Source organism: Acartia tonsa, chromosome 4, assembly GCF_053477335.1.
Source record: "Acartia tonsa isolate MP-2025a chromosome 4, ASM5347733v1, whole genome shotgun sequence".
Lineage (NCBI taxonomy): Eukaryota > Metazoa > Arthropoda > Copepoda > Calanoida > Acartiidae > Acartia > Acartia tonsa.
Genome location: NC_137263.1, coordinates 20,171,698 through 20,186,372, shown reverse-complemented (window position 1 = coordinate 20,186,372; position 14,675 = coordinate 20,171,698). Strand labels below are relative to the sequence as shown.

At 34.6% G+C, this 14,675-nt stretch overlaps 4 protein-coding genes across 6 annotated transcripts in view; 1 reads left to right on the top strand and 3 right to left on the bottom strand.

Moving 5' to 3' along the window:
- Positions 1-3,207, top strand: part of LOC145316385 (phosphatidate phosphatase LPIN3-like) — a 9,752-nt gene extending 6,545 nt beyond the window's left edge. Inside the window, exons 6-8 of the mRNA XM_080156837.1 lie at positions 1,821-1,996; positions 2,383-2,460; positions 2,639-3,207. Coding sequence (XP_080012963.1) covers positions 1,821-1,996; positions 2,383-2,460; positions 2,639-2,816 — 432 coding nt within the window. The 3' untranslated portion in view covers positions 2,817-3,207. The remainder of the gene's footprint in view (positions 1-1,820; positions 1,997-2,382; positions 2,461-2,638) is intronic.
- Ak6 (adenylate kinase isoenzyme 6) overlaps positions 1-6,357 on the bottom strand; it is a 20,149-nt gene extending 13,792 nt beyond the window's left edge. For all 3 annotated transcript variants that reach the window (XR_013878451.1, XR_013878452.1, XM_080156840.1), the window contains exon 1: positions 6,177-6,357. Coding sequence is in view for 1 of the 3 variants with exons in the window: in XM_080156840.1 (XP_080012966.1) it covers positions 6,177-6,299 (123 nt within the window). In the remaining 2 variants the exon portion in view is untranslated. The remainder of the gene's footprint in view (positions 1-6,176) is intronic.
- On the bottom strand, positions 6,356-12,573 carry LOC145316384 (ATP-dependent RNA helicase DDX54). The gene is made up of 9 exons (XM_080156836.1): positions 12,443-12,573; positions 11,826-12,132; positions 11,236-11,651; positions 10,253-10,818; positions 9,576-9,846; positions 9,043-9,264; positions 7,572-7,642; positions 7,221-7,322; positions 6,356-6,650 (listed from the first exon to the last, which is right to left on the bottom strand). Exons 1-9 carry the CDS (start codon positions 12,527-12,529, stop codon positions 6,401-6,403), a joined length of 2,292 nt encoding a protein of 763 aa, XP_080012962.1. The 5' UTR covers positions 12,530-12,573; the 3' UTR covers positions 6,356-6,400.
- On the bottom strand, positions 12,535-14,675 carry LOC145316387 (protein PBDC1). Its single transcript, XM_080156839.1, has 2 exons — positions 13,813-14,675; positions 12,535-13,192 (listed from the first exon to the last, which is right to left on the bottom strand). The coding sequence occupies exons 1-2, from the start codon at positions 13,991-13,993 to the stop codon at positions 12,768-12,770; spliced, it is 606 nt and encodes a 201-aa protein (XP_080012965.1). The 5' UTR covers positions 13,994-14,675; the 3' UTR covers positions 12,535-12,767.

Genomic DNA, 14,675 nt, shown 5'->3' with positions numbered 1-14,675 from the left:
TGTTATTTTTTTCAAAAATTTTTCCCCTTACAAGCAACCCTGCGGGGGGACTTTTTTATATTTAAATACAGTAATTTTCCTGTGATTTTGAAGATATTGAAACAAAATCTTTTTAGGTTGGTAAGTAAAAAATATTTGAATTAAGAAAACTGCGGCGGGACCGCCGCTCCCGCCGTCCGCCACCAAAAAAAAATTTTATTGCATTTCTCGCCGAATTAGGCAATTTGGAATCATTTGAGACCATGTTATTTTTTTCAAAAATTTTTCCCCTTACAAGCAACCCTGCCGTTTTCCGGCGCCACCAAATTTTTTTTTTTTTTTAAACATAATCTTTCATCTTTTAAGGTGTTAGTCATAAGGGGAAAATTTTTGAAAAAAAAACATGGTCTCAAATGATTCTAAATCGCCTAATTCGGCGAGAAATACAATAAAAAAAATTTTAGGTGGCGGCGGAAAACGGCGGCTAACGGCGGGAGCGGCGGTCCCGCCGCCGTTTTCCGCGGCCGTACCTCTGCCATTTGTTACTGACCTACCTAAAAATATTTTGTTTCAATATCTTTTAAAGCACAGGAGTACCACTGAATTTAAGATATACCTTGATAAACGAGAATTTGAAAAAAATAACATGGCCTCAAATAATTCCAAATTGCCTAATTCGGCGAGAAATGCAATAAATTTTTTTTTTTGATGGCGGCGGAAAACGGCGGCGGGCGGCGGGAGCGGCGGTCCCGCCGCCGTTTTTTTTGAAAGATACCAATAGTTGGGGTATTTAGTGACCCAGCCCAAAAGATTTCATCCAATTATCTCTAAAACTAAGGGAGTAGCACCCAAAATAAAATTGCTGGTATGTCGTGTGACGAGTCACCACATTTTACCCCCCCCCCTTTCCTGTCATCTCATAAAAAAAATGACGGTCAGACTGCCTTTAAGCAAGGTTTAGGCTATTTTTGTATTTTTATCCATACTTTTGGTGTTTATGGTCCGATTTCCAAAATTTTGTCAGTTATAGATATCAAAATTAAATTTCCTGTCTTTTCAAGGAAACATCAATGGCGGTCAGACTGCCTTTTTGCAGGTTTTTGGCTATTTTTATATTTTTCTCATTTTTCCTGATATCTTTGGTGTTTATGGTCCAATTTCAAATTTTTTTTAGTTAAATATATCAAAATTAAATTTCCCGTTGTTTTGATCATCCAATTTACTTTGACCGTCAGTCTGTTAGTCATAGTACTGATATTATATAAGTATTAAAAAATTAAAAACAAATATTGAAAAGGTTTCGTGATTTTTCCCTAATATATGTTTTTGACAACTAATCTTTAAAATCGTATACATAATTTTTGTGCTTCGCTACTTATGGATGTTGTCATCCTTGTTTTACTTTAATGACCTCTATTAATACCTACACGCATTTTTGTTTATGGCCATGTTTGTTAGATTCTCGCATTTTATCCCTCACCCTTAGATCATCAAATCATTAGGTCAGAAATATTAATTTATAGACTTTTATATATATAATTAATACGCCCATAGCAGCTCGGGGAAGGAAGCCAGTAAAATAGCCCATAATAATCCCAGGAGCTATGTGAATTTCCATAAAGTAGACAAACAAAATAACCTTATAAGCATTTATAATAAAATATATATTTATTCATCTATAAAACGTTGCAAAGTCTTATTTTTGAAGAAAAAAATTAGTTAGTTATCTTTCAAGATGATTTAATATCCACAATGGCTAAAAATGGGTTAAAATTAGAATAAAAAAATAATTTTTATGCTCAACTATTGTCTAATACACTAAAACTAAAACCTATTTAAAGGCTGGAGCTACAAGAGATTATATTCGAAGTCTCCAACAAGGTGAACTAAGTCTTCCACATGGTCCACTCTTCCTAAATCCAGAAGGTGCTTTCCGGGCTTTCAAGAAAGAGGTGATAGACAGACAACCAGAGGTTTTTAAAATTCAGTGCCTAATGCATCTCAAACAACTTTTCAGGAATGTTTCATTTGGTTAGTTAATTCATAAATTACCCTAGCATCTTGGAGAAAGGAGAAAACATTCAAATATTGTCAAACATTTCAAAGATTTAAATTTTGCTTTTTATTAGCCTAAAACCATTCCATGAGCTCTGTAAAGATTCTCTAAACTTGAGGACTCGGTTGAGATGTTGGTGAGATCTTGACGGAAAAACAAAAACCCCTTACTACTTATATCAAAGCATTGTCTGATTTATCTTAGTTTTAGGATTGAATCAAAACACAAAGTTATACAAACCCATTAATATAGTTTTAAATTTCATTGCAATACATATTCATTCATTAGCAAACTCTCTAAGCAATACTCAAAAAAGATAACTATTATGAAACAAACATATTTGTTAGTGGACCCACGCCATACGTAGCAGGATATGGTAACAGGCCAAATGATATCGAGGCTTATCAAAAAGTTGGCATTCCAAGGTAAAAAGCGAAGCTCTGAGACGTTAGGACAAAATAAAATAAGTTTTACAGATTAGGGAAATAGGCCATAAAAATAAACTAAATGTTATTTTACTTCAATTTATGCAATTGCCTTTCTTTTATCTTTTTCAGTTAGCAAAATGTTTTATTTCATTCATTTAATCATTTTTTATTTTAGGGAAAGAATTTTTATAATAAACAAACTTGGTGAATTGAAGGGCAGCATCAGCAAGACAATGCTAACAAACTATGGTGAACAGAGCAAACTTGTTGATTATTACTTTCCTCCCATGGATAAGGATTTACAGATTGACCACAAGTATTGGGAGGCACCATTACCAGATATTGGTTTCTAAATATTCCTTCTCTCTGATAGTGTTGGTGTCACATTGCTTTCTATCCATAATAATATATTGTCCATGAAAGGTGGTGCTTGAAATGTATATTCATGTACTGTATGTATGTGATATAAATGATGTGGTTTTTAAAAGTATGCATTTATCCTCCTATTGTGGTATCCGCCTAGGGTAAATGGCAGACACCAGAGTTCGAATAAAGACTACGGCAGTGTGAACAGACGTGGACACCTATACTATAGAGAAGCTACGCTTCTCTAGCAATCACTAAATAATAAACATAGTCTATTCAGTTGTTTCTTTATTGCAGGTTTAAGGATAACTAAACTTGTACAACATAATATAAATACATATGGATTAGGAATAAAGATAGTTAAAGATAAATCATACAGTAAAACATAGATAGTTGCAATGGTTAGGTAGATGGCTATCCCTGTCTGGGGCAGGCAGGATAGCCCATGGAGCAGCACAATAGGTAGATAAGCATAGAGGGGTTGAGTGGTAGGTCTGGGTACTAAAGAGGGAAGGTTTGATGATTACTTGTGACAACAACAGTCTGTGTGGGGGTGATTCTATCAGATGAGGGCAGGTTTAGATCCTTTATCCTCAGGGTTGAGGTGGTGCTGATAACTTGGTGGTTGAAGGGGAAGGTTCCGGTGCTTAAGATGGGGGAGGGAGGGGTAACACCCCTCCCTCCGTTTGCAGGACAACTGAGAGATGAAATCAGTACCGTTATCTGACATATTTTCAGGTGGCTTTACAATTGTAGAATAACAGGATTTAGCTAGGTGCGTAGCATCACTATAATGTCTTGGTTTCTGCATGGTCCAGAGCTGCCGCATACCACACTATAAAAGTAACAAGAAACTGTGTGTCTGTCTGTCTGTGTGTACCAAAGGATCATGCTAAACACTGAACCGATATAGTTCTCATTTACAGGGTAGCTTCTTACAGGTCCTGGGAAGGTTATAGCTATTTGGGGGGAGGGTACCTACCAAGAAAATCACCAAAAATATTTTGTAAGTCCCGCTAGGCGGCGCAACTGTATGACTGGTTTTTACTTCCCACATGGGTGCAAAACTTTTTCTTTTTAAGGCTAAATTGAAAGTGGAGGAGGGGGGCAACTTTGGGGCGTCTCAGCTAGTAAATATATATAGACAAACTTTGAATTAAAAGAGCTATAAATACATAATCTTCTAGAAGGTGCTAAATCTAGTTATGCATTGTAATTTTTATCGCAAATGTATTGTTCAATGTGATGTTTTAACCAATTCTAAAGAACTATGCAGTGTTTATAACAGTTAGGAAGTTGAATCCATTTTTATAAAAGCAGAAATATAATCTATGATTATGGTTTGGACCCTCTAAAACTGTAATCTACCTTTCCACTCTCCCCTCTCTTGGTGAAGATATCTTCAACGCCGATACGATTTTTGAAATGTAAGATTCTACTTTCCCTTCTCTTGGTGAAGATATCTTCAACGCCGATACGATTTTTTAAATTTAAGATTCCACTTTCCCCTCTCTTAATGAAGATATCTTCAACGCCGATACGATTTTTGAAATTTAAGATTCCACTTTTGCCTCTCTTGGTGAAGATATCTTCAACAAGAGAGACAAAAGTGGAATCTTATATTTCAAAAATCGTATCGGCGTTAAAAATATCTTCACCAAGAGAGGGGAAAGTAGAAGGGTAGATTGCAGTTTTAGAGGGTCCAAACCATAATCATAGATTATATTTCTGCTTCTATAAAAATGGATTCAACTCCCTAACTGTATAAGAACTAAAAAAAAGTTAATTGTTAAGCTTTACTAAAATATTACAGAAATATTGCTATGAAATATATGATATTAAAAAAAATAAGCATGTACTTTAATTTTTGTTTTATTTTAATGTTAGAAATTAACTCCTGTAAAACTCTTATTAGATGAATTAATATCGCAGTTGTAATTTTTAAGGCTCGATATGCTGGCCTTTACTAACAACAAAATTTGTAAACTTCGCGAGCAACCCACAGCATTAGCGTAAATGATAGCGTGCCTGCTTGCTGTCGTTGAGTGTCGGGTTTAAGCCTGTCCCTCACAGTCATACTAGACGCTACAAATGGTACATACTGCTATTATGTCTGGTATGTGACATCATGTGCAGTTAGAACTTTCAGACAAAGGTAGTGCAATAAAAAGGGTTGGTTGTCTGTTTGAATGTTACCTTATTTCATACTCCAGTGGGCATCACATTACAAGCGGATTATGTTTTAGCTTCTCTAAAAGATCACTTGAAATTGAATGAGAATGCCGCCCCAATAATGTTTTTACCTAAGGAGTTGTAAAGAGTATGGCCCTGCAAGGTTAAAATTACGTTTTTATAGTTTAATTGGGATAGGGGTAAATGTGCTCCACTAACAAATCATAAGAATCTACCAAAAATATTTAGTGAATAGTTAGCCGGTACTTCTTTTCTTTGTTTTAAAAAACTAATACTATTATTCATTATCGTTTTTTTTTTATCTTACAAAGTAACAGGATATTTGTCCGCAATGTTTGTGTTGCCTATGATCTCTGAAATTATTGCTATGAAGTAAAACTTAACTCTGAGGGTTCGTTATCCTCTAAAGTATTTATATAAAACAAGGATGAAAACACCATTTAAAGCAAAGTTCAACAAATCAGACGGACAAACTAACATTCACAAAAATTTTGTGACAACCCTTTCGCTATTAAAGTAACTGAAGGCTACGCCCCTAGAAGCCTCTAGGGCCAATAAAAGTTTTTAAGAGAAAAAGTAAAAAATTTTTTTTTTTTTTTTTGGGGGGGGGGAGGATCATTTTTATTTGGAGGGTGGAGATATTTCCTCCAAAATAGTTAAAAACCCTTCCCTGGACTTACAAGAAGTTTCACAGTAAAGAAGAAACAAATCGGCTTAGCGATCCTTCGCTACAGACAAAAAGAGGCTTACTACTTTATATAATAGGATAGGTAGTAGGCATTTTATTCCAAATCAATAAACTTTCCACACACTAAAATATAGATCTAGAATAGGTACCTATCAATTATTAAAACTGAACAAGCATTATAGGATTTATTATTACCTGGATCTTACATGTAATAATATAAAGTGAAACGATGGCTAAAATAACGACACCCTTCCCCCACCCCCTCATCTTTTTACTTTACCCCATCCTCTCCCCTCCTACTGGATAAACAAACTGACCAATAACTGATCAACCTAAACTTTCCCTTGTCATAATATCCATTTAAACATTGAAAATATTTTGACGTCCAGCATAAATGCATCAATTCTGTACAGCATTTGAAAAGAGTTACTTTTAAAATCACTAAACCTGTACCTAGAGGTATTACCTTGGCAAACTGACCAACATTGATTAGAGTAAGGCCGGACTTCTGTGCAAGCAAGGTTGCCAGGCAAGACTTTCCTACTCCAGGTGTTCCACTTATCAAAATATTTGGATTAGATCTGGACATTTTTTTCTTTTGTCAATAAATCACTTGCTATGACAACATTGACATTTGAAAAATAATCTGAAACAAAGAAATTTTCATTAAAAAAAATATTATTGAAGAGTTTAACGTTTATTTTTCTTTTTCAAGTGTTTGGGCATAAGTCTCTCCTTTTCTCTTTCCTTCACTTTCCTGTTCTTGAGGATCTGTTCTGGCCGGAGGATCTCATTGGTCTTGATCTTCTTAGACCTCTTTTTGGCCTTCAGCATGGCAGGATGGTTGGCGGGCAACGGTCTTCTAAACTTGGTGGTATCCTCGTCGTCAGAATTATGCTCTTGATTAGCAAACTTGCTCTTATCCATCCATTTCTTGTATCTAGAATATAACAGTAACACTTGGAATTTTGTAATTAAATAAAGGGTGAGGGGGGGGGGGGGGGGTAATGCAACCATCTCGTAATCTATGAGTAAATGGCTAACGGCTGGCGGCTCAGCCGTTTAGTCATTTTTTGTCTTTCTTCGGTGCAAATTAGTCACGAAACCTATCTCCACATAATACTCTTAACCGCTCCAAAACGTTATCAAATGGTTCTAGCCGGTAGCTGTTGGTACTAGAAATTTAAAAAATAGTTATTGCTATCATTTAACATGAATTAAACCAAAAATATGTTTTCAAAAGTTGATTAAAAAGTGACCCCATCTAAAGATTAAAATCTATAGTTGAAACGTTTGGACACTCAACTTAATGAACCAACCATTCAAAATTCAATAGAAGTCTCCAAAGTATTTAAGAGAATAAGAAATTGTCACTATAAAACTTTGGGAACTAGTGTAAAAATCATTCCAATGTCCCCTCTCACCCTGGGATTTTTCTGCGTATGCCAGGAAAACAAAACCCTAATAATGAATAGATAATTGTGCATGCGTATTGGTCTATTTCTGTTACCTATTTGTTTTATATGTTGCAGATATGTAGACTCCACTCTCAGTTAATATTTTCTTTTTATCATCTTGAACCTTCACATATTTCTTCTGCTTGGCGTCCCATCTAAACAATAAAAAAGTGTTGTTTTATTTACCTAATCAACATGTGTTTTTAATAATGTTAATAATTGTAAATGGGAATGGGCCATCTTCTAAGAGATCACAAATTTTATTTTATTATGGTATAGAGGACTATGTCCGAACTAGAGCATAGATCACCTTTAACTAATGAATTAAGACATTTTTGGCTAAATGAACAGTAAAAATTAAGGTTAAATGGCACAACTATGGTTACCACAGTAAAAAAACTTACTTTGTGATAGCCTTGTTTACTCTTAAGCCCCTATCATCGTCGGCTGTTAAATCTAGCGCAGCATTTCTAGCCTAAAGTAACATTTAAATATGTTTATGTTAGATCATTATATAATAGTAACAGGATGTCTGTATGTAGTTGTGTCTGTCGCTTAGGATCTCTCTAACCAATAAACCAATATGGTTCTCAATCACGAAGAAGCTTTTTAAACTATAGTGGGGAAGGGTACCTTCGCCCTTCCAAGCAAAATTTCCTCAAATACACAATATTCTGCGTAGCTACTACAGTATACGTTACAAAAAATGACCGGTCTTTAAAATGCTATTGCCCCCCTTCTAATAAAGTTTTAACCATATTTTTGGTGTGTGTGCTCTTTATACATATGTATGCTAGTGTTTGTTGCGGTCAATGAGATTAAAGAACATTTACCCACATTTGACAGGCTATAAAAGAAAATATTCAAAATGTCAAAAATCAACCAATTATGCATTTTGAGTGAATTTTTTCCTTCCTCTACTGAAGCAGTCTCACTAAAAGTTATCTCAGCTCTTTGATAGTTGAGATATCAAGCTACCAAGCTAGGATAGTACACTGAGATACCACAGTGAGAGGTAATCGAAGACAAAACTCCAATATCTCAACCCAAGCTCCACTTATAGGGAGCTAAAGTCAAACCAAAGACTCATACCTGGAGTCCTGAAAATCGAAAATGGAAAATGTCTCGATTCTAGCCTATGAGGGGCCCTAAGGGTACTCTAAAGTCATTTTAGACTATGGGTTCAAATGGTAACTGCTTTTTATTCCTTCTGCCATCACCAAAAAGCTAAAGAACTTTTTTCTAGCCCTTCTGTGGGCTGAGATCTAAAAATTGGGCACCCTGGGCACAAAGCTCAAATTTCATTGATTTTGAGTTCTTGATGCATGCTTTTTGTGCTCAAATGACTTGTATGAGAGCTAGGAAGCTGAGTAAGGTGTCTATAGAAGCAGATTTTTAAGCTTGAGATAAAACTCTGAATAACCCCTAAGCTAAAATTAATTTTACTATGTGATTTTTGGGCTTAAGTAAAATTCACTAAAAATAATAATAGGTTGAATTTTGGCATTTTGAATTTTTTCTTTTATAGTCTGCCGGATGTCGGTAAAAGTTCTTTAATTTAACTGACCACAACACACACAATTATACATATATATAAAAAGCACACATACACAAAAAAGGGTTACAACTTTATTAGATGGGAGGCAGGAACATTTTAAAGAGCGGTCATTTTTCGTAACGTATACGATACATTGTATTTATTACTCATATAACCAGAATTTTGAAGATGTGGCAATTGTAAAATAAAAATATTGTCTATCTTCTTTAATTTTATTAATTAAGATTTAAAATGTCAAGTCTGGCCTTTTCGTTTTCAGTACCTATTTAAATCATTTTATTTTATTTTTATCCTTTAAAACCTGATGAAACAGTTACCTGAGCAGAAAATCCAGTATCTAATGCATAACCAGCTTCACCGTATTTATCATGGGATTCATATTTAATATAATTCTCATCTCTCTTCCATTCTTTCTTCTTTTTCTGGCACGGATCCCTAGGTGCTGCTCCACGGACAACTGTTTTGAATGCATCATTGACATCATTGTCAGTGCCCATGTCAAGAGCAACTTTCTCACGATTATCATTGTCGCTCTTCTCCTTGATTAAAATAACAGAATTAAATCTAGCAAGAGCAATTAAAGTAATTAAATAGAAAATCTTACTGTAAACTTTAACTGACAGAAAAATTCAAGAGGAAATTATTCCTCTTAACTTAATAGTATCCAGGGGCGGCGATTGGTGAAAATTTGGATATTTGAATAGCGTAGTGTTAGCGTAAAACTTAATTTGTTATGTAACTAAAGGAAAGTGGGTAAGAAGGGGAGGGGGGAGGAAGTGGGGACATTTTCACTTAGAATTGTTTATCAGAATCCTGGTCCCTTGTCCCTGAACAGTATTATCTTAATTACCTGTTGCTTAATCATCTTTTTCTTTGCCACACTCTCAATCACCGGCTCACACCGTTTCCTTTTAGACGACATAACTTCAAACGCATCTTTATTTTTAGCTCCACAAATCTCAAAAATTGTCGCTTTCGGGCGGAAATTTTTCATGGCCTGTAGCAGATCAACCTGTGCCTTGTCCAGGTCTGTTTTGGAAACCCGCAAAAGTGGGTGCTCTCCAATTTCAGCTTCTTTCAATTCTCTGCTCCTCTTCACACTTTCCACGCTTGCTCCAGGCCTTAAAAATTAATAAATTTTAAAATATTATTTAAAATAATTACCTAAATATCCTTTAAAATAAAAAATTACAGTGTACAATAATACAAGATTGCAATAACGTACATACTACATACCTGCTATTATATTTTTAACTAGCGGACAAGCCCCTAGAGGCCTATAGGGGCCCTTAAGAAAGGGGGAGTTAAATCCCACAACCAATTTTTTTTCGATTTTAAAAAAAGAAAATATTTTTTTTTTTTTGGGGGGGGGGTGGTGGGCTGCCTCAACCCCAACTCCATTTTTTATTTTAGTTTTTAAAAGAATACTTTTTTTTTTTTGGGGGGGGGGGGTAATTTTTGGTTAATGACTTTTTATTATAATCCTATATTAAATCTAGAAATAAAAATTAATTAAATAAATCTGACCTTGACTTCAAATATTGTTTATATCCATTTTGTGCAGTTTTCTTGGTCCTCTGCATGTCGACATTGTTCTTGTACCAAACTCGAATATTCTCATTGTATTCCTCACCCACGTTGGAAGGAACTTTACCAATACGTCTGTGCCAGTCAATGTTTGCGTCAGGATTCAGGGGAATCACATCTGTAGATCCGCCCAGAAACAGTTGAAGGTCAATAAAGTATGGAATCTCATCCAGCCCGACAAATGAGTAGGCAGTGCCTTCCCTGCCAGCTCTGGCAACACGACCAACTCTGTGCACAAACAGCTTGCTTCTAGCTGGGAAATGATAGTTGATAACGTTATCAAGCATGGGAATATCAATACCACGGGCAGCAATATCAGTGACAACAAGCACGTTGGTCACTTTCTGAGCGAACTTTGCAACGTTGATTTTCCTGGCGGCTGGGTCAAGATTACTGAAAATGTAGGTTGCAGGAATGTTGGCCATTTCTAGAAGGATTTGAAGATATTCAACGTGGTGACGGGTGGCTGCAAATATAACTGTCTGCTCGCCAGGCTCTATCACATCCTATACAAAAATTTTTTTTTAAAGATTTCTTTTCATTTATAATCTAAGTAGTTAAAAAGAGCTTCACACATATTAAATTTTTATATCTTGTAGTGCACTATAGTGTTCACTGTATAAAAATTGCTAGGATTGACTTTCTCTTAAATCTACTAACTTTAAAGACAGCTAGCTGCCAAACGGATAACTTACAAGTTATGCCCGAACATCGTTCATTATTTTAAGTGGCCTCTTAGTGAAAATCAAATAATGCACAGAGCCTTATGTTATGTTAAATCTTCAAACGATCGGCAGTCTATAAAGTTTTTACTTTTTGTGGAAATAATCGTTTCTAGCAACATTTTACTATAAACTGCACTAAATCCAATTTTTTGAAAGGGCGTTAGACTTTAAACAACAATTTAATAAACAAATATATACCTTCAACAAATATAGTAGAAGAGCATCCTTTAGATCTGCTCGGCAGTTGAAAAATGCCATTTTCAAGGTTTCTGGTACTTTTGTTTCAAGATCCAGTCTGATAAGAGTAGGGTCATTGAGACCTGCCTTGGAGAAGTCAACCAACAACTTGGGCAAAGTGGCAGAGAACAAGACAGTTTGCCTGTTTTCAGGTAATCGGTACAACATTTCACGCAGTTGCTCACCGAAACCCATTTCGAAAAGCCTGTCCGCCTCGTCAAATACTACGTATTGAACACTGTCCAGTTTAAGGCTCATCTCGACACACAAATGGACGAAACGACCAGGAGTGGCGAAAATTACATCAGGATTTTGATGTATTGCAGCAAATTGTTTTTCTATGGAATCTCCTCCAAGAATACACTCATATCTTAAGCCTGAATAGGAAAGTTCTTTCAATGAAATTATGTCCTCTAGTTTAAATATATTACAAAATTAAAAACTAAAGCATATATTTAACCTGAAAAGCTGTAAATTGTAATGCTTCTTAACATAAGGAGATGAAACCGTTTGTTCGAAAATTTGGGAATTTTTGTAAAAAACCAGTTTACCTGTAAATTTTCCGATTTCTTTAGCGAATCTTAAAGTTTGAAGGCACAACTCTCTTGTTGGTGAGATAACCAAAGCTCTCGCTCCTGTCTTCGCTGTCCTACACTTCAGCTTCTCAAATAAGGGCAAAAGAAAGCAGGCCGTCTTTCCAGAACCTGTCCTTGCCATGGCGACTACATCTTTATTATCCAAAATAAGGGGAATAGTTTTTCTTTGGATAGGTGTGGGCACTTGATAGCCCTTCTTGTGGATGCCATTTAGGACGGCCTGTGATAGACCCATTGACTGAAATCCACCACTTTTCTTATTCTTCCTGATTTGATGTTAATTTTTAAATTAATTTTATCTTACCTTAATCCTTATATTTCCAGTTGAATCAATATATGATAATAGAAATGAATAAAGAATTCAAATAAAACAATATAATTAGCATTGGAGTAAAATCGAGGACTTTGCTGAGTTTGATTTTTAGTTTTTTGATCAGAAACTTTTACTTATGTTTAAACTTGATCTAAAAGACTAAACTGAAATTAATATATAATCTAAAAATATTATGAATTAGATACTTTATACTTAAATAAACCAAAATCCTATAATTTTCAAACATTCAATTAACAACTTTCCTGTTTTGTTCTCTAATGAGTTTTGATGGATCATATGCCTCCTCTGTATCTCCACCCTCAGCATCAGGAAACCCAAGCAACATTTTGATTCTGAACAAAAGACAAATAATAGCACATTTGTAAAATCTTCTCTGATTTAACGTCAGAAAAAAGTTTTGTTTTACTTTCCTAGTATCTACTCTTTCTGTGGAGTTATTAAAATCGATTTTTTTCTGCTTCTCCTACATAGTAGAGATCATACAAATAAAAGAGTATTGGCTGTTATAAAAAAAAACACGCATATAAAATGAAAAACGGTACAAAAGTAAAAAAAGCAGAGTGCTATTGTAGCATTGGATGACTTCCGCCAATAATCTGTTGTAGTTCGTGCTCGATTTCAGACATCTGACTTCCTCCTCCTAAACCGCTCAGTTGGGGTTGTTTGGACTTGGGTTTGCGTGGAGTCGGTTTGAAATTATCCCTTATGCTGTCGTTGAAATGTTCTCTGTTTCTGGCGATCTCAATAGCCAAAAACTGAATTTTAATGGCAATAATAGTGTTCTCTTCAGAATAATCCTTTGATGCGTCTAGACGAAGCAGAGAGCCCAAACTAAAGTCCTCAACATCCTTGTAGAAATCACTGAATTCTCGCCACTTTAGTTTGGCATCCTCTGATTTAATATCTGATTCTGTGAGCTTGCCTATGGATAGGTCTGGAAATGTCTCTTTGAAGTGTTCATAAATTTTTGTATCAGATTCCAGAGATCCTATAAATATAAGAAAATATTAGTTTAATGTAGCATCAATAAATCAGTTTTGTCTTTAAGTTAATAATATAAAATAATTAAATCTATCTATGAAACTGAGGTGGGTTCTTAAAGTTTTTTCCCCACTAAAATCAGTTTGGAACATTATAACCAGTGGGGCAAATAAAAAATTTGGTAATATTGATTCTTAAAAAACTTTTACCCCACTTATTATAATGTTCCAAAATGATTTTTTGAGTGGGGATAAAATATCCTCGTTGGAACATTATTTTGAAATTTGGAAGATTTTTTAGGTTTTTGTCTTTGTTGATTTTATTGACATGTTTTTTATGCTTAATTTAAATATTTGAAAAATCTCTGAATTAAAAAAAAAAATATTCCAAATTAAATTGTGACTATCCCACTCAGTCTTTTGGAACATTATTTAGGTACACTATTTTTTTCAATTAAATTTTTTTTTAAGAATGACATTTGCATTTCCCCCATTTGATGTTCCAAAAAAATTGGAAAACAAGGGAGAAATTGAGTGTTCCAAACGAGTGTTCCAAAGTTCAGTGGGGTAAGGTTTGTATTATGATTAAGTTGTATAGTAAGTTTTAATATAAAGAAATTGTGCTTGCCTGTAAGTTTTAATCTACTAGGATCAACTGAGCAGAGCAAATTGAAATACACTTCAGCATGGTCCATAGCCTTCATAGCCCACAATTGTTCAAGTCTGGGGTCATTGCCATAGTTATCAGCGGAGTCCGTCAGTGCAGACTGGGCTGCAAGAAGACCTTCAGCACCTACACCGTGATTCATTACTAGTGAGTAGAGTTCTGAAACAAATAGACATAATTTTATCAACGTCTAAGCTTTAACTTAACATTTAATAAACATGGCAGCACAAATAGCTTCAATACTCAAGAAAATTACAATGAACTAGTTGCAATAGTAAAAAGTGAATATGATCGACATTTTTAAAGACAACATCCACTCAGGGAGGAAGGGGAAACTGGGATGGTCTCCAAAGTTTTATAACCATGTTATCTTTTCCACTGACTCAGAAACTTTGGATACTTTTTACTGGATTTTGAAAGATTAATTCCAATCTATATATTAGTACAGTTTTTCCCAACATTTAACCAATAATAATATATATAAGAGATATATATAGAAAGAGAGTAATCTTGCTTTCCTCTTTGGGGATATATATTGAATTATCTTCCATTGTCTTAACTCTAAATATCCCTAACAACAACTTTTTAATTATTAAATTATCTTAAACTATTCACTGCTTTAAGTTTAGATTTATTATATATACTATAAAACCAACTGGCAATCAGGGATCTTAAGTGTAACTCGTTGGGTATTACCATTTACATAATTTCAATGTCTCCTGCCTCCCTCTTAAAATATCAATTTATATACTTTAGCATCATAGCTTCTAAAATAGACAAAAATAATTATTTAAATTATTTCACAATTTATAAATAACAACAAT